Source organism: Stegostoma tigrinum, chromosome 16, assembly GCF_030684315.1.
Source record: "Stegostoma tigrinum isolate sSteTig4 chromosome 16, sSteTig4.hap1, whole genome shotgun sequence".
Lineage (NCBI taxonomy): Eukaryota > Metazoa > Chordata > Chondrichthyes > Orectolobiformes > Stegostomatidae > Stegostoma > Stegostoma tigrinum.
In genome coordinates this window covers 45,683,251-45,707,964 of record NC_081369.1, presented here as the reverse complement: position 1 = coordinate 45,707,964, position 24,714 = coordinate 45,683,251, and the positions used below count along the sequence as shown (strand labels likewise).

At 40.8% G+C, this 24,714-nt stretch overlaps 1 protein-coding gene across 1 annotated transcript in view; it reads right to left on the bottom strand.

The window, feature by feature from the left end:
• pkd1l2a (polycystic kidney disease 1 like 2a) overlaps positions 1–24,714 on the bottom strand; it is a 137,283-nt gene that overhangs the window by 9,905 nt on the left and 102,664 nt on the right. The window contains exons 32-41 of the mRNA XM_059651537.1: positions 22,977–23,205; positions 19,728–19,959; positions 17,088–17,184; positions 15,883–16,023; positions 13,767–13,952; positions 10,319–10,646; positions 9,174–9,307; positions 5,690–5,817; positions 2,739–2,899; positions 358–568 (exon numbers count right to left, since the gene is read on the bottom strand). Coding sequence (XP_059507520.1) covers positions 358–568; positions 2,739–2,899; positions 5,690–5,817; positions 9,174–9,307; positions 10,319–10,646; positions 13,767–13,952; positions 15,883–16,023; positions 17,088–17,184; positions 19,728–19,959; positions 22,977–23,205 — 1,847 coding nt within the window. The remainder of the gene's footprint in view (positions 1–357; positions 569–2,738; positions 2,900–5,689; positions 5,818–9,173; positions 9,308–10,318; positions 10,647–13,766; positions 13,953–15,882; positions 16,024–17,087; positions 17,185–19,727; positions 19,960–22,976; positions 23,206–24,714) is intronic.

The window sequence follows — 24,714 nt, the reverse complement described above, 5'->3', positions numbered from 1 at the left end:
AGTTTCTGTGGAATTCCTTTCGGTGCACAATGGGAAATGAGCAGCAGTGTTTTGAATGAGGCAAAGGGTTTCCAATCAGGATACTCAAGAAACACAACCCAGAGGATACAAGTGGAAATTAATACAAACTAAATTTAAAACAGATACCATGGAATAATCAATGAATTATAAAGTATTTGGTATAAGCTAAATTTGCTGAAAATCTGTGTGCATCACACAATTCAGTTGATCTTGGGTTGGAAGTCCATATTTTAAAAATATTTATAAGCTGAGGGAACAATACACCATTTATAAAACTTCAATTAAAAATTATTGACACTTTGGGAATAGATGATATAAAGTAAAATTAGCACTTACTGCAATAGAATAGGCAAGAAACATGATCAAAATGACAGTCAGAAAGCCTGAGATGTCACCCCATGCTCTTCTTAAAGTAGAGGTGATCATGTTGAGCTTGGGATTAATGCGCAGCAGATGCCAAAGTTTGATGGTTGCTAGGAGAACAAGGAAGGCAATCAGGTAACCCATGATTGCATCTGCCATTGCGGTCTCGTAGAAACTCACAAACCTGTGAGAAACATAGCAAAATGCAAATTAAACATCTCCCCAGTAACAACAATTGATCAGTACAAATGTCCTTTAGGCACCTTTCATTATTTCAGTAATAGATCTGCAACTAGATTTGTCTTTGTGAGTTTGGATCTGGTAAGGTTCTACATGATAATGATCAAATCATTGTTTCAGTTTTCTTTTGGTGGTTAGAGAGTGTTTTCATTTGTGGTAAGGATGCAAAATTTCTACTTCATAGTCTTTATTTCTTTTCCCTTGATCTCACTAGGAAAGATTGGAAGAAATCAATGATCACTTTTAGGAATACTAGCAAAATAGCAAGAATATGAAATAAAAATAGATTGTGCTGGAGATACTCAGCAGGTCTGGCTGCATCTGGGGACAGAGAAACCAAATGGTGAATCTTGCATTTTCTGGCTCAGTCTGATTTGTGTCAGGTTTTTTGGATTGCTTGCCACTATGAGATCCAGTGAATTTTCTTGCTGTATCTGACCAAATTTGACTACTAAATATCTACTAAATATTCCACCCTAATAAAGTTTGTCTTGGCTGATTTTGGCCCCATGTTACCATGTACTGTTCCCAGAACAACTTCCAATCAATGGACATCCACCTAAAGACTAGCATCTTATGTGACAACACCATCTTTGAAAAGCCAAGGTACCCTGAGAGAAGTTGGTGCGAATGAGTTGGTCAGCAGTACATGCGGCAGCAACAATGAAACCGGGGGCAACAAATTAGGATAGGGATTAGGGATTCCTTCAGGTCTATTTTCTGTACATTGTTTGGGTCCAATGTTCATTCCCTTAAAAAGACCTAACATCAACAGATCCTGTAGCCCAACCCTTACAAATATCCTGCCCACACAGAGTACAGTCACACGCATTTTCTTCCTTGTTGCATAATTTGAATTTCCAGGATAAAAAAAGGCAACAGTGGCTTGTAGCATCTGACTCTACATGTCAGTGTTCCTCAAACATTTAAATTGTTTTCCCAGCAGCCCTTCCTGTAAATCCCATCGGATTTGCACCACCCCAGGTCCTCACCCTACCCGGTCTACATGAGCCTGCACCTGCTCGCCATCCTCACCCACCCTTGGCATATGAGGTGATCATGTCAGGTGTAGTCATACGTTGTCCCCCATCAAGGCCACGATGCTTGTGACCATGGACAAACTACCTTTTCTTGCATGACCCCCCTTCCTCTCCATGCTATACTGTTGGCCTTCAAAATTGTCATCCTCCTTCTCTCCAGCCTGCAGTCTCAATGCCAAAAGAATAAATGATTGAGTCCGCTTCCCATGGCAGTGATGCCCCCTTGTCCCCTTGGTTTCAGTGGATAGATCCTGTGGACAAAGCTTGGCACACCCCCTTGAGAAACCTAAGTGGACAGCCCATGATGAGCAGTGACCAGACCCCAGACTGAGCCTGTACATCTCTGACATTTTGTTAGCCCTACACCCTTGGACTGGTCATTGCGGAGTCCCAGGACTGACCATGACCTACTGCAGAGGCATGGACCACTCTGACCAGATGTCTGATCATGAGCAATCCCTTGGATTAGTACAGGAGGCTGCCCTTGACTGACTATGCCAGGAACCCCATGACTGATGGGTGCCTCCATGAGATTCTATGAAGACTTGCTCCCCCGAAGATTTTGAGAAGTAGTTGTCTGCTTGCTGCACACGCAGTGTGTTTGCCACCAGGTACCTGGTGGAGGCATGAGATTGACGTAGCACACTGCATATAACAAGATGTACACCCCTTAATGTGGAGAGGTTGTTTGGAAGGGTCTAGGGCCAGAGGGCAAGATTTCCGAAAAAGGGGTTGCGCATTTAAGATAGAGATGAGAAGGAATTTCTTCTCTCAGAAGGTAGTGAAACTGCACAATTCTTTAACGCAGAAGGCTATTTCCTCCAGATGCTGCCTGGCTTGCTGTGTTCTCCCAACCTCCTGTTTGTCTACCTGACTATTTCATTTCCTTGTTCATTCATTCTTTCATTCATTCATTCTGTAAAGTGAATTGGTAATGCCCACAAATCATTATCATTTCTCATGCCCTGCAGGTTCATTGAGAAATAGTTAACAGTTGATACTGGAAAATCTTTGTCGAGAATGAATATTAATGAAAATGGTTTGCTTTTATATAGATCCTAAATTATAGCATACCCCTTTCTGTGATTGTGATAATGCTCAATGTCCCGTTTTCCCAAAATGGTCCTCTTTATAAATACAGAAAGTGTGCTCCAACTGATCATAATAATGGCTGTCTCCAGAAGGTTCCATTTGCTTCTGAAATAATTCCACTTCTGTTCCCTCAATAGTTTTCCCTAAGAAAGACATGCAAGACAATTTAGAAATAAAATAGTCATTACAAAAGCCAAAGTCTGAGAATACTGCAGGAAACCTCAAAATACATAACCAGTCAACTTCAATAAAAATAAATCATAGGTTATGATACTTTAGGTGAGAGCCCTTTATCAGAACTGATCTCCATATAATTGTGCTCCCAGTGAAATTTCATATTTGAACCCAGTTTACTCAGCCTGCTCAATCTTATATCACTATCCTGTTCAAAATGGAATAATGGGGTGTGGGGATCTTTGAATGGGAAGTCCAGAGGTACAAAATAAAAACCAAAAGAACTGCGGATGCTGTAATTCAGGAACAAAAACAGAAGTTGCTGGAAAAGCTCAGCATGTCTGGCAGAATCTGTGAAGCAAAATCTGAGTTAACATTTCGGGTCTGGTTACCCTGCCAGAAGTACAAATTTCCTGAATGCTTTGCAGTTCTAGAAATGCAGGAAGTGACATAAATATTTTCTGCAGGTTTCTCACACAGTAACCAGCCTGTTTGTCAATGGGCGCATCATTGAGTCATACAGAGCGGAAACAAACTCTTCAGCTCAACTCATTCATGTTGACCAGGATTCCTAAACTGAAATAGTTTCATTTGACTGTATTTTGCCCATATCCCTCTAAACCTTTCCTATTCATGTACATATTAAAATGTCTTTTAAAAGTTGTAATTGTACTCACCTTCACCTCCTCCTCATTCCGTACACGTACTACCCTCTGTGTGGAAAAACTGCCCCTCAAGTCCCTTTTAAATCTTTCCTCTCTCACCTTGAACTTTTGCCCTCTAGTTTTGGACTCCCTTACCCTGGGGAAAAGACCTTGGCTATTCACCTTATCTATGCCCGTCATGATTTTATAAACCTCTGTAAGGTACCTCTTAGCCTCCCATGCGAAAGCGAAAAAGTCCTAACCGATCCTTGTACTCAGACCAGTAGCAGAGACAGCAGAGCAACAGGAAGGAAGATATTGCAGTCAGGAGTCTAATGGCTGGATGGGAAATATTGCTAAGGATTCCATTGGCAGGGCTAGGAAATTTTGGTTGGGGGTTTTGATTCAAATGGGGAGCAAACCTTGGTCAAGGTAGTGGAGGGTGGGTAGAAACTGATTGACGTCATGAAAAAGCATATGATGGTGGAACCAGATCATGGGGAGAGGGGAAAAAGCAAACAAATCATAGTATAGAAGTTTCTTGGGTGCTCTTTGAGCCTGGAGGGAACACTCCCCTCCTCCTCCTAGAGATAAATACAGGCTCTTACCTCAGGGACTCATACAAACATGACAGTGCAGAAAGAAGCCATTCAACCCATTGAGTTTGCACCAAACCTCCAAAGAATATCCTACACAGACCAAACCCCGACATCCTATCCCCACATGTTCCCATGGCTAATTCACATAGCCTGCACATCCCCGGACACCATCGGCAATCTGGGTGACCTGTGCATCTTTGGACTGTGGGAGGAAACCATGGAACTTGACAGAAACCTACACAGGCATGGGGAGAACGTGCAAAATTCACACAAACAGCCACCCAAGGCTAGAACAAAAACCTGGGTGTCTGGCGCTGTCAGGCAGCAGTGCTGACAACTGAGCCACTGTGCTGCCCTCCTCTATCTCCTTTTACCTGATGGCTTTCCCAAGACCTGAGAATCCTGACTGCCACCAATTTAAAATCAAGGAGTACAGCTTCTTGACTCCCCACTAGCAGATTGTCTGCCTGCTTACTATCCCACCTCCGCTATAAGTGAAAGTTGCCCATGCGTTGATTATATAAAATAAGGGTTATTAATCTTGACAAACTCAACTAAATTAAAAGCCATGGAGAGAAAGCAGTTAAAAATGAATGGGGATTGTTTAAAATGGCCATCAAACTCATTAGGACATATAAAGAAATATTTCATTACTGTACCCAGATAAAGCTATGCAAGGTGTAATTATCTGGACATTATAATTCATAATCTGGAATATATAAGTTACAATTAGATCTTCAATTGTCCCTATATGGAGACAAATAAAAAAGTACCTGCAGGCTTTGCTAGTACAAAAGCTTAAATCTGAATCATGCTATGTATGGAGGAGGACTAAATCACTCTCTGTTACATTTCAAGAAGGGTCAGGAGGCCAAAGTGTTAAACAACAGCAGGAACTTTATTAATGTATTCACTCTGCAGTCAGCAAGGTTAAACTGAACTGTTCACCACAAAAATGATCGATGTCTTGATTATGTCACATGATGACAGTCCAACATACTTACATAAATACATAGTGTACACATTCGCACACCTAATTAGATCAAAAAAGAGCAGGGGAACTCTGTCAATGGAGCATCAAAACATTTTGTAGAAATGAATGATCCCCGCTTTGAGTCAACAACTCGGTTTTTATTTATCAAAACCCATCACATATTCAGGAAATACGTGAATGAAATATGAGACATTGACACAAAGACAGTCACATACAAATTCACCGAAATAACATTTTGGAACCAATACCTCAAGGAGATCTAAGTGAGAACATCACCATGCAAAAACATGAATACAGTGATAATGTACAATTTAATGAATGCCACTTATTTGTTGTTTCCCCAACCCAAGGAATATATTTTTAGTCATCTTCAGTTATGTTTGCGTGCAGGTCAGAATGCAGAAAATGGACAAAACCTTCACCTCTGGCATGATTACATTTTTGAGCACAATTTCTCTAAATACTGGATATTCATCACTGATTGTGTAGCTGGCATTAATGTTTTTTTGCATGAATATTTACCTGAATCACCATGTAATAGATGAGGAAGAGGAAATATGCCACTTCAGCTGCAACAACAAAAATGTGCAGCCCATCTGTGTACTGATAGAGACGGATACTTTGAAGAGTAGAATGAGTAAAGAAGGCCCCTGAAAAGTATAACAGAAATCAGTGCGTTGTTTGACTGAACACATCTGCAAAGGATTCCAGACTTGAGCTTGTATGCTTGTCTCTAATTAAAATGCCAGATCTGGAAATTGCTGAGAGCTCACTTGCCAACATAAGTCACCATGCCTGTTCACTGCAGGCCAGAGAGCATATCCCAAAATCCAGCGATTAAATTATCTGCATATTTGGGTAGGCTGCTGACAGTTGCAAAAAGACATCAGTCGCAGCTTTTCCTCACTAAAGCAATCACACACATTAAGTTTGGTCCCTCCTCTTCCACATTGAAAACAGAACATTGATTTTGAAGAGAATTAGCTTAACTGAAAGAAACTAATCTTTATTAAAATTGACCAAGTGATTTAAATATATGTAGAAGTGTGTGTAACTCAGCTTTAACCTTAAAATTCCACTAAAGCAACTTGCCCAAGTCATCTTACGATATAAATATTTAGCTTATTACAGTTGTATCCAGCTGCTATGTCTTATATTTTCGCCAAACTAACATGTGACAAGAAAGAACTTATGAAAAGGATGCCTACTAACAATATGTCAAGTTGTTTATGTTTTCCAGGAGTCCCTTTTTTGGATATTACAATAAACTTTGTGCTCCCCTATTTGTAAAGTTTACCCAGTTCCATTCTTTGTAGACCAAAGTGAAATATCGAAATTTCATACAATTTTCATGCATGGATATCAAGTTTAAGTTTTCAACTGAACATTTTTTTCCTTGAATTTCCACTCAAACCTTATTATTACAGAATACAACATCTGTAACAAACACAAGCAATTAAGCAATTAAATAAAATTATCATCAGAGAGGGGGATGGGTTGAGGGTTCTGGAATAAATAGAGAGAGAGGGGGAGGTGGACCGAAGATGGAGAGAAAAGAAGATAGGTGGAGAGGAGAGTATAGGTGGGGAGGTAGGTAGGGGATAGGTCAGTCCAGGGAAGATGGACAGGTCAAGGAGGTGTGATGAGGTTAGTAGGTAGGAGAGGGAGGTGCGGCTTGGGGTGGGAGGAAGGGATGGGTGAGAGGAAGAACAGGTTAGGGAGGCAGAGACAGGCTGGGCTGGTTTTGGGATGCAGTGGGTGGAGGGGAAGAGCTGGGCTGGTTGTGTGTGCAGTGGGGGGAGGGGACGAACTGGACTGGTTTTGGGATGCAGTGGGTGGAGGGGAAGAGCTGGGCTGGTTTTGGGATGCGGTGGGGGAAGGGGAGATTTTGAAGCTGGTGAAGTCCACATTGATACCATTGGGCTGCAGGGTTCCCAAGCGGAATATGAGTTGCTGTTCCTGCAACCTTCAGGTGGCATCATTGTGGCACTGCAGGAGGCCCATGATGGGCATGTCATCTAAAGAATGGGAGGGGGAGTGGAAATGGTTTGCGACTGGGAGGTGCAGTTGTTTATTGCGAACCGAGTGGAGGTGTTCTGCAAAGCGGTCCCCAAGCCTCTGCTTGGTTTCCCCAATGTAGAGGAAGCCACACAGGGTACAATGGATACAGTATACCACATTGGCAGATGTGCAGGTGAACCTCTGCTTAATATGGAAAGTCATCTTGGGGCCTGGGATAGGGGTGAGGGAGGAGGTGTGGGGGCAAGTGTAGCATTTCCTGCAGTTGCTTTGGAAGGTGCCGGGTGTGGTGGGGTTGGAGGGCAGTGTGGAGCGAACAAGGGAGTCACGGAGAGAGTGGTCTCTCTGGAAAGCAGACAGGGGTGGGGATGGAAAAATGTCTTGGGTGGTGGGGTCAGATTGTAGATGGCGGAAGTGTCGGAGGATGACGCGTTGTATCCGGAGGTTGGTGGGTTGGTGTGTGAGAACGAGGGGGATCCTCTTTGGGCGGTTGTGGTGGGGGCGGGGTGTGAGGGATGTGTTGCGGGAAATGCGGGAGACGCGGTCAAGGACGTTCTTGACCACTGTGGGGGGAAAGTTGCGGTCCTTGAAGAACTTGGACATCTGGGATGTGCGGGAGTGGCACCACACAACCAGCCCAGCTCTTCCCCTCCACCCACTGCATCCCAAAACCAGCCCAGCCTGTCTCTGCCTCCCTAGCCTGTTCTTCCTCTCACCCATCCCTTCCTCCCACCCCAAGCCGCACCTCCCTCTCCTACCTACTAACCTCATCCCACCTCCTTGACCTGTCCATCTTCCCTGGACTGACCTATCCCCTCCCTACCTCCCCACCTATACTCTCCTCTCCACCTATCTTCTTTTCTCTCCATCTTCGGTCCACCTCCCCCTCTCTCCCTATTTATTCCAGAACCCTCACCCCATCCCCCTCTCTGATGAAGGGTCTAGGCCCGAAACATCAGCTTTTGTGCTCCTGGGATGCTGCTTGGCCTGCTGTGTTCACCCAGCCTCACATTTTATTATCTTGGATTCTCCAGCATCTGCAGTCCCCATTATCACAAATAAAATTATCACTTGCTTTATGAATTATTGTCTGATATACTTAAAATGCTAACTTAGTACAGTTTGATTTAAAACAAAACTAACTTTCATCACTGTGTCACAGGGGCTGATTAAGTCTGTTGCCTGGACATCTAGCATCTGTTTCAGAACAGCAACAATAAGCATACCTGGTTCTTGCTCCAGCTAAGGTAGATTTGGGATTTACATTCTTACCTTATTTCTGAGAATGAAAGGCTGAGGCAAACCACCACGGACAACATTTAAACTGCCAAAGAAATAGCTCAGGATGAAGCTGGCAGCCATTGTGCCAAACACCTGCCCAAGTACAGGTGATATAATAAAACAAGTCCTGCATTGATCATGGAGCAAGCCCAGCCGAATCTCACAACATCCAAAGAGCTGCATGTAGTAGCACATGTCTGTCACACCACTAACATTCCATAAACAGTGGCTCATTCTCCAAATACCTATTTTGTTAATTAAAGATCCCTCTGGGATACCACCTCTGGTGGGGGATAAGCTAAATGCTAAAACAATCTCATTCTGATGAAAGAACACTGTATCTATTAGGTCAATGATGCTCATGAAAGTGCTAGCTCAAGCTTTTTGTGTATTGGTGCTGTTGGTAACAGGGATATACAACATTCTGAGATAACACAGTTTGGAGCTGGAGGAGCACAGCAGGCCAGGCAGCATCAGAGGAGCAGGAAAGTTGATGTTTCGGGTCGGGACCCTTCTTCAGAAAAATGTCCTGAATTGCCGGTTTTGTTTGTGTAAACCTGGGCATAAGTAGAAATTGCAGATGCAGTCAATTGTAAGTGTATAACCAATTTATTTTGTAGGTCTTCACAGTAGTGACATTATGAACATTTGATGCAGATGAATGTTCAAAAAGTTAACACTATCTTATTAATATCAGGTTTCTTACCTACAGCATTACTTTCTAATATTAAGGTAGCAATACAAAAAAGATTCACATTTGCATTATAGACTGTGAATTCCACAAAAATGGCTCTGGTATAGGTATCCAGCCAAGTGTTGTCAAATAGATATTTGAGAACCCTGTGGATTAGAAGAGAATAGCCCTTGTCAATGAATACATCATGAATGGCACTGGTTGTTAAAATAATTCACTCAGTCACCTCAACAACTCTCAGCAGCTGTCAGAAGGTGAAATTCTACCCTCAGGATCCTTGATCCTGGGGAAGGACCTGATGGTGGCCAGTTAATTGCCCAAATGGTGTGCTTTATGGTGAAGCTGCTTGGAGGAGGCGCTTCAGATCTCTTACCAACTGTAGCCAGCTATTAAGATCCCAGGCCCCCAACATCTTCATAAATTTCAGCCCATGGTAGAAATATTCAATTCAAACTTCACCATCTGCCATGGCAGGATTCAAACCTGGGTACCCAGAACATTATCTGTGTCTCTGGATTGATAGTCCAGCGATAATACTACTAGGCCGTCACATCCCCTGACTGAGAAAAGATTAAGATCCATCAAGCTTAAGGTTAATCAACCTGTTTGGACATGTAATGAAACACCCCAGTAGAGATGGGACTTAAACCTTGGACTCCTAACCCTAACTTCTAATCCTAAATGTTTAATTTTATTTATTGACAATTCAGGTTGCCAGCAAGTTCGGAGTGAAGGGAAGGTGATTCTGTAAGAATCTGAGGGGAAAGAAAGGGGAAACTGGAATGAAAATTAGAGAGTGAGTCAAGTTACATAATTCTGCACAAATCTGGCACACTTATTTCACTTCCCAACAACTTTGGGCATTTTTCTCAGAAGTTTCATTATCTAACATCTCAAACAAAAACTGCACACAGTACTTCATAGACTAAATAGTTATAATGAGAAGAAACATACAAAATAAATTTAAAAGAACAGAAACCATTGTCTTCAAATTATTACTGGTTGTTTTATTGTATGGATGTCTAATGTGAATGCCTAAAGTCTCTCTGTTGAATGTTAACACTCTTGTACTTATTTGGTATGACATGTAACTGTGTTTCACTGATTAAAGGAAATGACATCTGAAGAGTTGAAAGCAGTCAGTTAAAGCTAGTTACCTGTAAGCATCCTGTGCATCTGTACCCAACTCTGCGATGTATCCACCTCCTCTGTACATGGCAAGTTTGCCCCAGATTGGATAACTACGCAATTCTGTTTGGCTCCGGTATTTCCAGACACAGTCCAGGTCTGAGGAACTCTGAGACTCTGATGCATTCCAGTGGAGATTATAGTCAGAGAGGTCTTCATTATCCAAGGAATACAGAGCATGGCATTCCTTTATAGAACTCTTCAGTTTTCTTGGAATGCGACAAATATTATTCTTTATTCTCAGTTGACGAATGCGGGCAGACCCAACCAGCTTCGAATTGCCGTCAGTGACAAAACCTGAGATTTAAAAAAAAAATTTATCTGCTTTTTCATTAATTTCTTATTACTGGCTCCCTGAAATAGTTTCAATATGGATTGAGACACAAATTATGAAGCAAATTTTAACCTGCAAGAACAAATACTTTTGGTACAGTGGGATGATTAAATTTTTCAAATCTCAAATTCACACTCTGTAGGTGTAGTGATCAGAACCAGGTGGAACTTGTTGACTATGAAGTCTTTGATTGGGGTTGTTAACTTGGGCCAATTAGAAAGCCCTGGCTGACAGATATAAATAAGGGATTTATATTCTCCTCAATTCACAGGGATTGACTTTAACTTGGTTGACTATGGCTGGTGTACTGTGCACATGGAAATAAAGGGTGACTTGGTGATGTGATAACAGCTTCTGTGCAGTTATTTCAGTGGGTTTTGAGCTCACTCACTTCAAAATGAATAGGAGGGAGGACTGGAGCAAAGTGGGCAACCAATCACTTACAGGGAGCAGCTTGCCTCTTTAAATATTTTAAAGTGGCTCTATATCTTATTGTTTATTTCTCATCCAGGTTTCAGTCTTGCCAGCTCAGTTTCATGCAGCACAGCAAAACTGGCAACTAAGTAGAGACAAGGAATGATGCATGGTAGAGGTATATACATATATTAACACTGCCTGATGTCTGGAAGGAGAAAAAATGCTATTCCTTGCTGTACCAAAGGTAACCAACTTCCTTTCCAGTTGAACAATCCCCACAACTACAAATATTAATACTTGCCTGTGATAAGAGCTATCTCAGTTAACATCTATCCCATCTCTGCTCACAATCTGTTTCCATGATTACATCCTGACTTTCAAAGTCTGGCTCACCTCAACAGCTCTACTCAGCAACAAGAAACTTCCCTACCCTTGAGATGATGCGACTTACATATGATACAGAAAACCAAAAGGCCTGGATAGAGTGGATGTTGGGAAGATGTTTTGATTATTAGAATAGACTAGGACCTGAGGGCACAGCCTTAGATTAAAGATAAGGCACTTTAGAACAGAGATAAGAAGAAACCTCTTCAGCCAGAAAGTGATGAATCTATGGAATTCATTGCCACAGAAGGCTGTGGAGGCCAGGTCATTGAGTATATTTACGACAGAGATAGATAGATAAGATTCTTGATTATCAAAGGGATCAAAGGTTATGGAGAGAAAGCAGGAGAATGGGGTTGAGAAACTTATCAGCCATGATCGAATGGTGGAGCAGTGTCAGTGGGCCGAATGGCCTAGTTTCTGCTTCTATGTCTTATGGTCTTATGATTCTGCCTTAACTAATCCCCACCATCAATTGTTTGGAAATTCCATCCATTTAAACCACCAGAAAACAAAAATCTCAAACTCCTTTGCTATTATTATTGCTCAACTGTGCAGCTGAAAGAAGACCCACTTCTCTCCAAGCAAAACGGGTAAATCTAGTTCTATCTCCCTTCAATAGTAATGATTGTGACTTTTTGTGCCCAATGGCTTGGCATCAAACACACAAACACAATTCCCTGAAGGTTGTGTTGCAATTTATATTTATATTCTGAAGGAATGATTGTGATTTAATTTTCCAATCATTATACAACATAAAATGTATACAACGCTGCTTGAAATAGAAAGTCAGTGTAAAAATAAAACAAAGATTGAATTGTTCTGTTCATTACATTTATTAGGCAACAAAATGGACACTGTGCACTTTCCATTTCAGTGATTAATGATAAACGGAGAAGAAACGGTTTGTCTTTTTTAAATCCAGGTTACCAAATTGCACAAAACCATAAACTCATAAACCACGCAGGGTTCTTCAATTACATTCTCCACTTCCTAGCATTTTTATTATAAACAGGAGCATGTTGGAAATAGCATTGCCAGTGCCCTTATTTGGTTGTAATGGAAATTATTAGCTGGTGTACTAATCAACTGATGTTCTAGTTAACAATTACTTCATTCACTAATAGTTAAAAATGCCTCAGATATCAAGGTGGCACAGTGGCTCAGTGGTTAGCACTGCTGCCTCATAGCGTCAGGGACCTGGGTTTGTTTCCACTCTTGGGTGACTGCCTGTGTGGAGTTTGCACAGTCTCCCTGTGTCTGCAAGGGTTTTCTCCAGGTGCTACGGTTTCCTCCCACAGTCGTAAGATGTGCAGGTTAGGTGGATTGGCCATGCTAAATTGCCCATAGTATTCAGGGATGTGTTGATTAGGTGGGTTATAGGGGGATGGGTCTGGGTGGGATGCTCTGAAAGTCGGTGTGAATGTGTTGGTCTGAAGGGCCTGTTTCCACGCTGTAGGGCTGTAATTCAAATGGTGAAAGCATAAAATCAGATTCCTGACAAACTAAAACACAGGAGAACAAAACCTTGATGGCACAACTTTCAGGGGAAGACCATGATGGGGAGATGGGCAGAGGATGGTTTATACTGTAAATACCTCAATCAAAACAACAACATTTTCTAATTAGTAATGGAGAAAGGTCAATTTGAATTATCATCAACAGTGCAACTATTCCAAAAATCACTACTTTTATCACAGGGGACAGAATCGCTACATAGGGCCTGATTGCCTTAGTCTCACTCACATACATATTTAGGCAGTAATTTCGCAGAAGCATAAAATATATTGGTCAATCTGGAGACATGAGGACAGCAGATGCTGAAAGCTAGAGTCAATAAATGCGAGCTGGAAAAGCAGAGCCTGGCCTGAAATGCTGACTTCCCTGCTCTCGGATACTGTGTGACACGCTGTGCTTTTCCAGCTCCACATTTATTGACATTGGTCAATTCCTTAAATTGTACAGTAATTGGTGGTCTTATCTATACCTGAGCTAGAATTGCTTGATGATGGCATATTTGGTCAAGAAATAAAATTTAAAATGCACCTATTCCAACACTGGAATTCTTCATCATCATGGAAGAACATTAAAAGTAAGATCTCACAAGTTGATAGTCAGCTAGTAATTTATCCGTTATTGTTATTAAAGGTATTTGGCCATGTGATACTACATGGTTTAATTCAGGCACTGGCAGCTTTAATAACTCTATCCTTCTATTCTTTTCTACTTAGAGTGAACAGATGTAAAATCTCATATTTTACAAAATCTTCTGTTTGCCTCACCTGGGTAGAAGCCAAATAAATTTGTAATGAGCGTACTGTTTGCCCACTGGAAGAAATCATTGTAACTCAAGATGTCATCAAAACCACTGGTGAAGCTGGTTTCAATAGCTTTATTTAGATAATAGGAATTTGGATCTCGCTGACCATAAGCAACCAACAGCAACATCCACAGAAATCCCAAATAGGCTGGAAAAAATAATATCTGATATCAAGGTGGTAAAAAAGAAGATATTAAACTAATGCTGTAATCAAATATCATAATAATTCAAATTTGTTAGAACAACAATTAATATAATCAGGATTATAGAATTACAATGTGAAAATGTGGCGATTTGCATATTATTCACTGTGTTGCATTCTAACAAATGTCTGTTATTCGATATATTCTGCATTTTGCGTTATATATTCACCATCTTGATAATATATAATAAAATAACCCATTAATACGGGAAATATTAAACAGAAAATGATCTTATTTCAGAATATAAAACGTACATTTCAATACGTAAATATTGAAGTTTTTTGAAATCTCTTTTCTTTAATCTTGCGATAAAAACAACAGGCTTAACCTATCATTGAGATTTAAAACAAGGTTGCATTGATTTTAATTGACAGACCACCCAGTGCAGTGTTGATAAAAAATATGATAATCTGTTTCACGATTTTCAAGAGAAGTTTTTGTTGAAATTTCCCAGTGGCAGTTATAATGTCATAACAAATGCTTGGTTTAGTGCAAAAACTACAAATCACCAAACTCAGTTGTGGAGTTTAGCAAGTGTTTTGTTAACATTCTAATGGGGCTATAAAAGGACTAACAGTCGTTGATGTGGCCATTAAATAGAAATGTGTTTCTATAAGATTAATTAGTTGACCAGATTTAAAAGCCCTGAATATGTCTGATAAGTGGGTGTTTTTATTTCTCTTAAGCATGTATAATTGAGATCATTTAAAAGACTCCTTACCCACAAATTAATCAGCAGTGAATAGATAAAGCATTGGCTGCACTCAACAAATGTTTCCAGCAGCTCTCTTGCTAACACTAACATGGAGCCACGAGAAACAGCAGTGTTCTCCTGAGAGGATGAGTAGATTTTTGTAGTCGATCCAAGTGCACAAGGATTTTGCACATGATAGTCATTTCTTGATCGTAAAATTTCTATTACTAGCTCAATGAAACTGAACAATATGCTGGCTGATTCATTGAATGTTAAAAGTTCATTCAAAATGTTTGCATCACACAACAAAACCATGTCATCACCATTAATTGTAGACTCAGACTGAACATTTATTGAGATCTTGAGAACACCCTGAAGTAGCTTTCAAAAATGGGTAACGTTTTAGCTTATGGAGCAGACTCGATGGGCTGAAGGGCCTTTTTCTGTGCTGTAGATCACTATGGCTCCATTTATGGTGGGGTTGTATGATTTGCTTTGACAGCTGCCTCGGTATCTTGTGAAAATAGCATTTTCCCCAATTCTGTTAATTTGCATTCTCACTCATTTTCTTTTCTACAAATCTCCTTCTAATGGATTTTATCTTCTATCATCCTATGGCTCAATGAGGTCAAAAATCAAGCAAGACACTGAATTTTACACACCTTGTAATCTAGTGCCACTCTGATCATCGTTATCAGAAGGTATAATCACATATTACAAGATAATGCATGGCATAGAAAGGGTGGATGATCGGAGGTTGTTTCCGTTAGGCGGGGAGGCTAGGACCCGTGGGCACAGCCTTAAAATTAGAGGGGGTAAATTTAAAGCGGAAATGAGGAGACATTTCTTCAGCCAGAGAGTGGTGGGCCTGTGGAATTCATTGCCACGGAGTGCAGTGGAGGCTGGGACGTTAAATGTCTTCAAGACAGAGATGGATAAATTCTTGATCTCACAAAGAATCAAGGGCTATGGGGAGAGTGCAGGGAGGTGGATTTGAAATGCCCATCAGCCATGATTAAATGGTGGATTGGACTCGATGGGCCGAATGGCTTTACTTCCACTCCTACGTCTTATGGTCTTATGGTCTAACATAAGACTAGCCAACTTGTCCTTTCCTTGTTACTGTTTTGAAAGGACACCTGAAAGGAAGTTGAATAGAACAAATAGCACTATTTGCTTACCAAGTATTTCCCTGATCAAGCCAAATACCTTCTGCTCCTTTATGGAATTTTTCTTCATGTGTTCAACCTCAATCTGAGGTGGTGGCTGGTAGATATTGCTGCTGCTGTCTCTGCGAGTTGCCAGTAATGCATTGGGATCTCCTGCAGAAACCATATGTTATGAAAATAGGAATGTGAACTTGAAGACATTTCTATCATCTTTCTGAAACCCATATTCTTTTTCAAATGTCCAGAGCCAGGGATCATAGTTTAATGATTCAGGATAGGGCACTCAGGACTGAGATGAGGAGAAATTTCTTTGACACAAAGTGTTCAGCCTGTGGAATTGTCTACCACAGAAAGTAGTTGAGGCCAAAACATTAAATGTTATGAAGGAAACATTGCATATGGGGCTAAAAGGATCAAAGGATATGGAGAGAAGGCGGGAATAGGGCACTGACTTGGATGATAAGCAATGATGATGTTGGACAGCAAAGCAAGCATGAAGGGCTGAATGGCCTCCTCTTGTTCATATTTTCTCTGTTTGGGTGTGTTCCCAGCACCACACTACTCTATTTGCGACAACACTGAAGTTGGCAGATTTCACATAGCAAATCCACTTGACTACATTTAACATGAGAAAGGGCATTTTATTCCTTCTTTCCCTAAAAATTCACTGATTCTATGAAGCAGTACATCAAAGAACCACAAATTGAACCAATATAAATAGAGGATACATTTTTTTTCCTTTTACTGATTTTACAAAATGATATAAAACACGACCTAACTCTTAAATGTGATTGAGACTCTCTCTCTCTATATACATATATACACACACACACATATAATTTCAAAGCACTGGAATTCCAGAATAAAAATAAAAAAAAATTGTATGGCATTTATTGAAGCTGAGACAGTTAAGCCTCCATTTTGAGAAACTTAAAAGACTACAAGTTAGATTTGTATAACTGTAAGTTATATCACAAAATTGGTTGTCAAGCATTCTATATGGTTGAATTCAGGAAGAAAAATAATTATTTACTTATTGTTGATAACATTTCACCTGACCTATAGCTCAGATTCTCCTATAAGGTACAAAAATCTTTGCCATGAAATAAATGTTGCTTCCCTTCATACACAGAGGCCCTTTTTTATGGCCCGCAGAAGTGTTACCTTGTTAGATGAACTTTTTAGCATGCGCAATACATTTAGTTTGGAGAAATCACCTGAAATAGATAATGTACCGTCAATTGGACCTTCGGCATCATCTTCCTGCTCTACTTTCTTCAAAACCAGTGCAAAGAAAGCAGCAAAACCCAACACCTGAAGCAACAGAAACATTGTAGATATTTTTCATAAGTAGACATGAATCAAATTTATTTCTGTCGGCTGCATTTTACAGCTACAAATTAAACATTCTGCTTTGATTAATTATTGCAATGTACTCATATTTTAAATTACACTTAGTTGCCCTCCATTTTTCTTATAGTGGTAAATCTTGTTTAAGTCTAAAAATGTACACATTTTACCAATTTGCTTGACTTCCTGCAGTTTTTTTTGTAAAAGAGCGTACAGTGGTATATTTCAAAAATACGACAATAGGCTTCTTTCATACACTTATCCAGACATTTCATTATTTAGCATGGGGTTATGTAAGGTTATTTTGGATGTTGAATTAGTTTGAATCAAACTGTTTCGAAGCCATTGAAACTGAGCCCATGCTTATTCAGCCCTATGAGCTGAAGCATTGGTGCAAATAGAACACTTGCTCAGTTGCTAAATCTTTTGTAATTGCTGTTACTTTGTTGTTACTTTATTGTTACTTTTGCTGTTACTTTTGCTTGTTTTGATTGGCAAAGTAAAACAGGGTTTCAAGAAATTTCAATGAACTCAGTAAAGTTTAATTAGACAATATGTGGGATCATAAAGCCCATGGTAAAGTATTAGAATGGTTTGAGGATCGGTCTGGATTGGAAAGGATAAATTAACAAAGCACAGCAATCAATGTTTGGGGCCCACTTCTTCTGAAAATCCAAATCAATGACTTAAGTGAGGGATGGAACATCTTGTTTCCATATTTGCTGGTGATGCACAGCTAGTTGGGAAAGTAAGCTAAAATAAGGCTTCCAACGGGCTACAAGCAGGTTAAGTGGCTCACAGAAAAATGGAAGATGGATTATAATAAGGAAATTATAAATTTATCCATGTTAGTAAGAAAATGGGGTAACAGGGTGTTTTGAAATGGCAGAAGACTTAACATTCTAGTAGGCAGTGAGAGTTTTGATGCTCCTCAGACATGAATCATAGAAAATTAATGTGCAGGAAAGCAAGTTCTATTTTGATCTTCTTAAAAGGAATACAAAAATCCAGTGAAGAAATCTTGTTACAATCATATTGGACTTTGGTGATGCCATACCTGGAATATTGGGTACAGTACTGATCTCTTCATCTACAGAAGGAGCTGCTTGTCTTGGTGCAATTAAGTTTCAGTGGATTAATCATTAGTGCAGGCTGAGAAAAGCTAGAACACAATGAGCTGATACTCTTTGGAGTTTAGGAGAATGTGAGGTCACCTTATTGAATTGTATGCAAATCTTTGAGAAGGCTGATAAGGTAAATGCTGGACAGCCTTTTCCCTTCACTGAAGTGCCCAGAACTAAAGGGTCACAGAGCAAAATTTTCTGCACTCCCCCGTGATTTGGATGTGCAAAGGGCATTTAGTTAGATGGGTGGCAGCATATGAACGAGGAATACAGGTAGATTAATCAGCCGTTCAAGCCTGTTCCACTATTCAACAAGAAGGTAGTTAATCCGATTTTAACCTCAACTCTTACAGTACTGCATATCCCTAATAATCTTTCACCCCTTGGTAACCAAGATTCTATCTAGCTCTGCCTTGAAGATATTTAAAAGATTCTGCATCCACTGCCTTTTGAAAAAGGGAATTCAAAAGAGTCTTAATCCTCTGAGAGAAAATATGTTCCTTCACCTCTGTCTTAAATAGGTGCTACCTATTTTTAAATGTGACTTTTAGCCCTATCTGTGATCTCAGCTGCTTTCTCCCCCATCTGCCAGGATTGAGTTAGGAGTAAGTTGGCCCATGGCTGAATTTACCACCCCACTGCCATTCAGGACATTAAATTGCTAAATTATGACTATTTTCCCATCTCTATATGCCTCCGTTTCCAAACCCTCCATCCTTATTTTCATCTATACTCTTAGAATCATAATCTTGCGTGTTTTTGGACACTATCCATGGATTGGGGGTTATTTTGGAAGTACAGAGAAATCCTGGAGATTAAAGATGTGGCACGGTGGCTCAGTGGTTAGCACTGCTGCCTCAAATGCTAATGTTCCAGGTTCAATTCTGGAGTTCAAATGTGGAGTTCACACATTCTTCCCATGACTATGTGGGCTTCCTCTGGGTGCTCTGGTTTCCTCCCACAGTCCAAATATTGCAGGTAACTTGGGTTGGCCATGGGAAATGTAGGGATTGGGTGGAGTGCTCTTTGGAAGGTTGGTGTGGACTTAATTAGCCAGATGGCCTGCTTCCATATTGTAGGGATTCTATGATCCTCCATAATCATTAATGCAACGGGGGAAAAACCAAAAAAAATCTGTAAATTATATGAACAGAGCAAACAAGGATAGGCTTTCAAGCCTGATCAGCCATTCAATAAGATCATGACTGAATGGATTTTAACCTCAATTCTAAATTCCTGCATATTCCCAAACATCTTTTATCCCAAAATTATGTCTAATAATTTACTATAATAATGATAACTCACTTATGTAGAGAATAACTCTTCATTATCCTCACATTTGATAATGCTACTAGATTCAAGTGCACAACAGATGTCTGTTACCTTCAAAGGTTGTGTAATCAGAACACTTTCAAAGAAAGAGATGGCCATGGAGATGAGCCATTTGATTGAACTGTCTTTGCCATAGTGTAATCCATACAGCATGGTAAAGAAGGCCGATACACCACTGGTCACTGCAATCAAAGCCCAACCAACGAAGACAAACCACCACGGTAACCCTTTAGAACAATGTCCCTTTTTATTGTCCTCAGAAAGACTAGGGGTAGGAGAGAACCTGCAGAGAACAGAATAAGAAGTTACAGATAAAAGCAAATACTAGTTGCAGGGGCTTTCCCAGCATCAATTTCTACTCTGAAAATATTAAATAAAAAAGTGCATTAGAACTCTTTCAAAAAATGTATTCATATTTTACCTTTCGTTTCTTAAAGATTCTCGAGCAGGACAGGTTTGATTGGTGTTGCTCTGGAATTAGCTGCTGAAATGTACGTGGGAGCAGCTTGGGCCAGTTCATTCACTGAGGTTCTCCTCGTTAACTCATTCTCTTTCAGAAGGAAACACACCATCTTTACCTGATCTGGATACATTTGACTCCACTTAACAGCCCTCTGCACAACAGGGGATGGGCAACAAATGCTGGTCTAATCAGTGACGCCAACAATTCATGAACAAATTTGAGAAAACATTTCAAGTCTCCTCTTACTCTTCATAGTCCAGCAGACACAAACCGAGCTGATCCACCCCATTCTCATGAGGCAACCTGCCTATTCCAGGCATTATCCTAGTAAATCTTATCTAAACTGTCTCCAACACATTTATAGCCTTCGTAAATAAAGAGACCAACACCGTACACAGTACTCCAGATCTTACCAGTGCCCTGTATAAGTGAATGCTCCCTATTTTTGGATTAATGTCTCTTCATAATAAATGAGAACATAAAGTTAGCTTCCATAGAAACAGAGAAAACTGGAGCTGGAGGAGGCCATTTGGCCCTTTAAGCCTACTCCACCATTCACTACGATTATGGCTGATCGTCCAATTTATTAGATAATAAAATGTGAGGCTGGATGAACACAGCAGGCCAAGCAGCATCTCAGGAGCACAACTATGACTCTCTTAAGAGGTGTAGCTCTGACTAGCAAACTCGAGGCAAAGCGTTTGATAGTATGTCTTGGGTCGTCTAGGTTGCCCTCTATAAGCAGGCGTAGTTGCCCACTATGACGTTTTGACGTATTTTTGGCGCATAGTGAGTGTCGTGCCTCCTCGTTGGCCCCGCCGGTAAGCCCTCAGTCAAACTCTGGCTGCTGGGTGACAAAACGACCAGAAAAAGTACGAGACGGCCGTGGTCTATATACAGACCAGCCATTAAAAAAACTAGAACGAGTCCGGTTGGGAGCGGCCCGGATAAACAACCTCCCCGCAGCATCGTTCACAACCGCGAGCTGTGATAAATTGATCGGTTGTACGTGTACCATCCCGAGCCATACATGGAGCTGAGTTTGGTCTGACAGATGCCAACTCACCCTGTATTGGATGACAATGATAACGTTGCAGGAGGCACCGTTTGGGCAGCCCACCCAGCGGTTGAGAGGAACAGTACCACCGAAACCTTCTGCAACAAAAGTTATCAACACGCTGGGCAGAGACGAAAAAACAACTAACTGAGACTGGTGCGGTAACATCTGATGCAACTGCCTTCACGGAAGAAGTTGACATCGAGCCAGTAAGACATAAAGACTCACTCTGTCAGCTCCCGAGTGACAAGTGAGCAAACCCCGGGGACGGGCCCCGCTGATAATGATGACAACAAAGCCTCAAATAACACCAGTATCATCTGGTCCTTGGGCTGTGGTGATACTAGAGGGTAGACCAAACCATCGACGAGCGTGCTCCTGAGATGCTGCTTGGCCTGCTGTGTTCATCCAGCCTCACATTTTATTATCTTGGAATCTCCAGCATCTGCAGTTCCCATTATCCCCGTCCAATTTATTAGCCCATTTCTACTTTCCCCCCATATTCTTTGATCCCTTTAGCCATGAGTACTATATACAACTCCTTCTTGAACAGCTACAATGTTCTGGCACTGACAGCTTTCAGCAGGAGTGAATTCCACAGGTTGGTCACTCTTATGGTGAAGCAATTTCGCTTGATCTCAGTTATAAATGGTTTACCCCATATCCTTAGACTGTGACCCAGGATTCTGGACTTTCCTGCCAATGGGAACATTCTTATTGCATCTGTAAGGCCTAGTCCTGTTAGAATTTAATACATTTCTATGAGATTTCCCTTTTTTATTCTAAACTCCAGTGAATATAATCCTAACCAGTTCACTATTGCCTCATTTGTCAGTCCTGCCATCCTGTGAATCAGTCTGGTTAATCCTGCAATCTCTCATTAGAACGAACATTCATTCTCAGATAAGGAGACAAAAACTGCACACTGTATTCCAGGTGTGGCCTCACCAAGCCTTTGTGCAACTGCAACAATAAATCCCTGCTCCTGTACTCAAACCCTCTCTCTATTAAGGCCAACATACAATTTGCTTTCTTTACCACCTACTGCACCTGCATGCTTACCTTCAGTAACTAGAGTACAGAGATACCCAGGGTCTCATTGCACATTTCCCTCTCTCATTTTATATCCATACTGAAAATAATCTGCCTTGCTGTTTTTGCCACTAAAGTGGATAAACTCACATTTACCCACATTATTCGGTTGAGAATAGCATGCTGTCTGATCAGCTGCAGGATATGTTGTTCAAAGAAAATGTTCTGAAATCATTCTATGAACTCCTCTTCTAGGCTACTCTTGCCTATCTAATTGTTCCATTTTATACATGGTTAAAATGCCCCATCATTAATACCGTATGTTTCAGAAAAGCTCCTATTGACTCTTCCTTTACACTTCATTCTACAGTATGCTTCCTGTTGGGAACCCACATGCCACCATCACAAGTGAATTCTTGACTTTATTGTTTGTCATCTCAAGCAAAACCATTTCTACATGCTGGTTTCTTGAGTTTAGCAAATCCCTTTCCATTGTGCAAACCGCATAATTATTTATAAAAAGTCATCCTTCCATGTTTTCATACCTTACTGTCTTTCCTCCACATTCTGTACCCTGTCCTTCAATCTCTCACAGTCATGTCATTAACTTTTTAAAAATTTCTAAGGAATAATCTTGCCTGCGTGGATATGAGTTCAAGCCTCGTCTGGGGTTATGTTTCACAGAAGTGCTGATACCTTATTAAGAAGTTACCCGCTCTCTTTTATTACCACAGAAAATAATTCCCACCTTTCTGAAACTGAATTGGAACACAGTATAGCATTCTCCAGAAGGTCTTTCATGTGATGAACTTGCTGGACAGCTCGAGTATAGCTCTGTGGATTGTGGAATTTGCTTGAGCCCAGAAAATCCAATTCATTCTCCACATGCTGAAGCTGCAGGTATAGATAACGATTATAATCACTTCGCCTTTGTTTATCCATCACACCCTTTTCAGAATCAGAGCTTGTGGTGTGTTCTGAAAATAATAAGGGAGAATCAGTAACTACTGGTTGAAGGTAACATATTTTACCATTGATTGCTCACTAGAAAATGACGGACAGCTGTTTTAAGTTACACTGTGCACTATGACCAGGTTCTAAGAATGAAATTAAATCAATATAGTTACATTGCTGTAATGTTTGAACTGTGATAATGCTGTTATGTCCCTTAATGAGGAGATCTTGCTGAAATTGGGCAAGATTAAAAACAAACTATGGGTATGTTAGCAATAATATGAATAAATACTTAGATGCAAAGAGTATTAAGGGTGTTTTGACCAGCAGTTAGGTTCAGATTGCCCATAAAAATATCATTTTTATCATCCCTACTACCATTTAAAGTCATGCCTAGTTAGAGCACTGCCCACAAGTTAAGAACAATTTTAGGAAGAGGATATCTTGACACAATAGCAGCGCTTTGCCTCAGTCAGAAGTGTAAGTCACTCTAGGATCTAGCCTGGATTTTACAATGGAGCAATAATGGATCAATTCTCAATGCTCATGACACTCAGTGCTTCACTCAAATTCACAGCAAATCCAGAAGCTACACATCTGTGGTTAGAAGAAGTGTAGCAGTTGTTGTCAGTGATGCTTTGTTGAGGCATCCCTGGATTGCAATCAATTAGAAATAATAACTTTTCATTGGCTTGCATTCTTTTATGGAATGTGGGCCTTGCTAGAAAGGCCTCCATTTGTTGCCCACTCTAACTGCCCTAGAACTGAATGGCTTACTCGGCCATTACAGACAGCAGTTAACACCATTGGTGTGCATCTGGAATCAATGCATGCCCACTTTTGTGCCTCATCCTGCTGCCGCTGGTGCATGGACATTTGTCATTTGGGAAGTTTCAGGCTTCTAGGCTGTGTAACTCATTCAAAGACACTCAGTGCCAGATCAAAGGACCCAACATCATTCAGGGGGAAATGGCCAAGAGCCAACTCCCATACCATTGCAGCTGACTCCTCCTTATCCCACCACTCTGTTATTGTCTGGCTCCATGGTGATTCTTGGCTTTGCGTTAGTGTTATACCAACAACAGTTCTTTGAGAAGGTGAAGTTCTTTGAGAAGGTGACCAAACAGGTAGATGAGAGTAAACCGGTTGATGTGGTGTATATGGATTTCAGCAAGGTGTTCAATAAGGTTCCCCACAGTAGGCTATTGTACAAAATGCGGAGGAATGGAATTGTGGGAGAAAAAGCAGTTTGGATCGGAAATTGGCTTGCTGAAAGAAGACAGAGGGTGGTAGTTGATGGGAAATGTTCATCCTGGAGACCAGTTACTAGTGGTGTACTGCAAGGGTCGGTGTTGGGTCCACTACAGTTTGCCATTTTTATAAATGACCTGGATGAGGGCGTAGAAGGATGCGTTAGTAAATTTGCAGACGACACTAAGGTCGGTGGAGTTGTGGATAGTGACGAAGGATGCTGTAGGTTGCAGAGAGACATAGATAAGCTGCAGAGCTGGGCTGAGAGGTGGCAAAAGGAA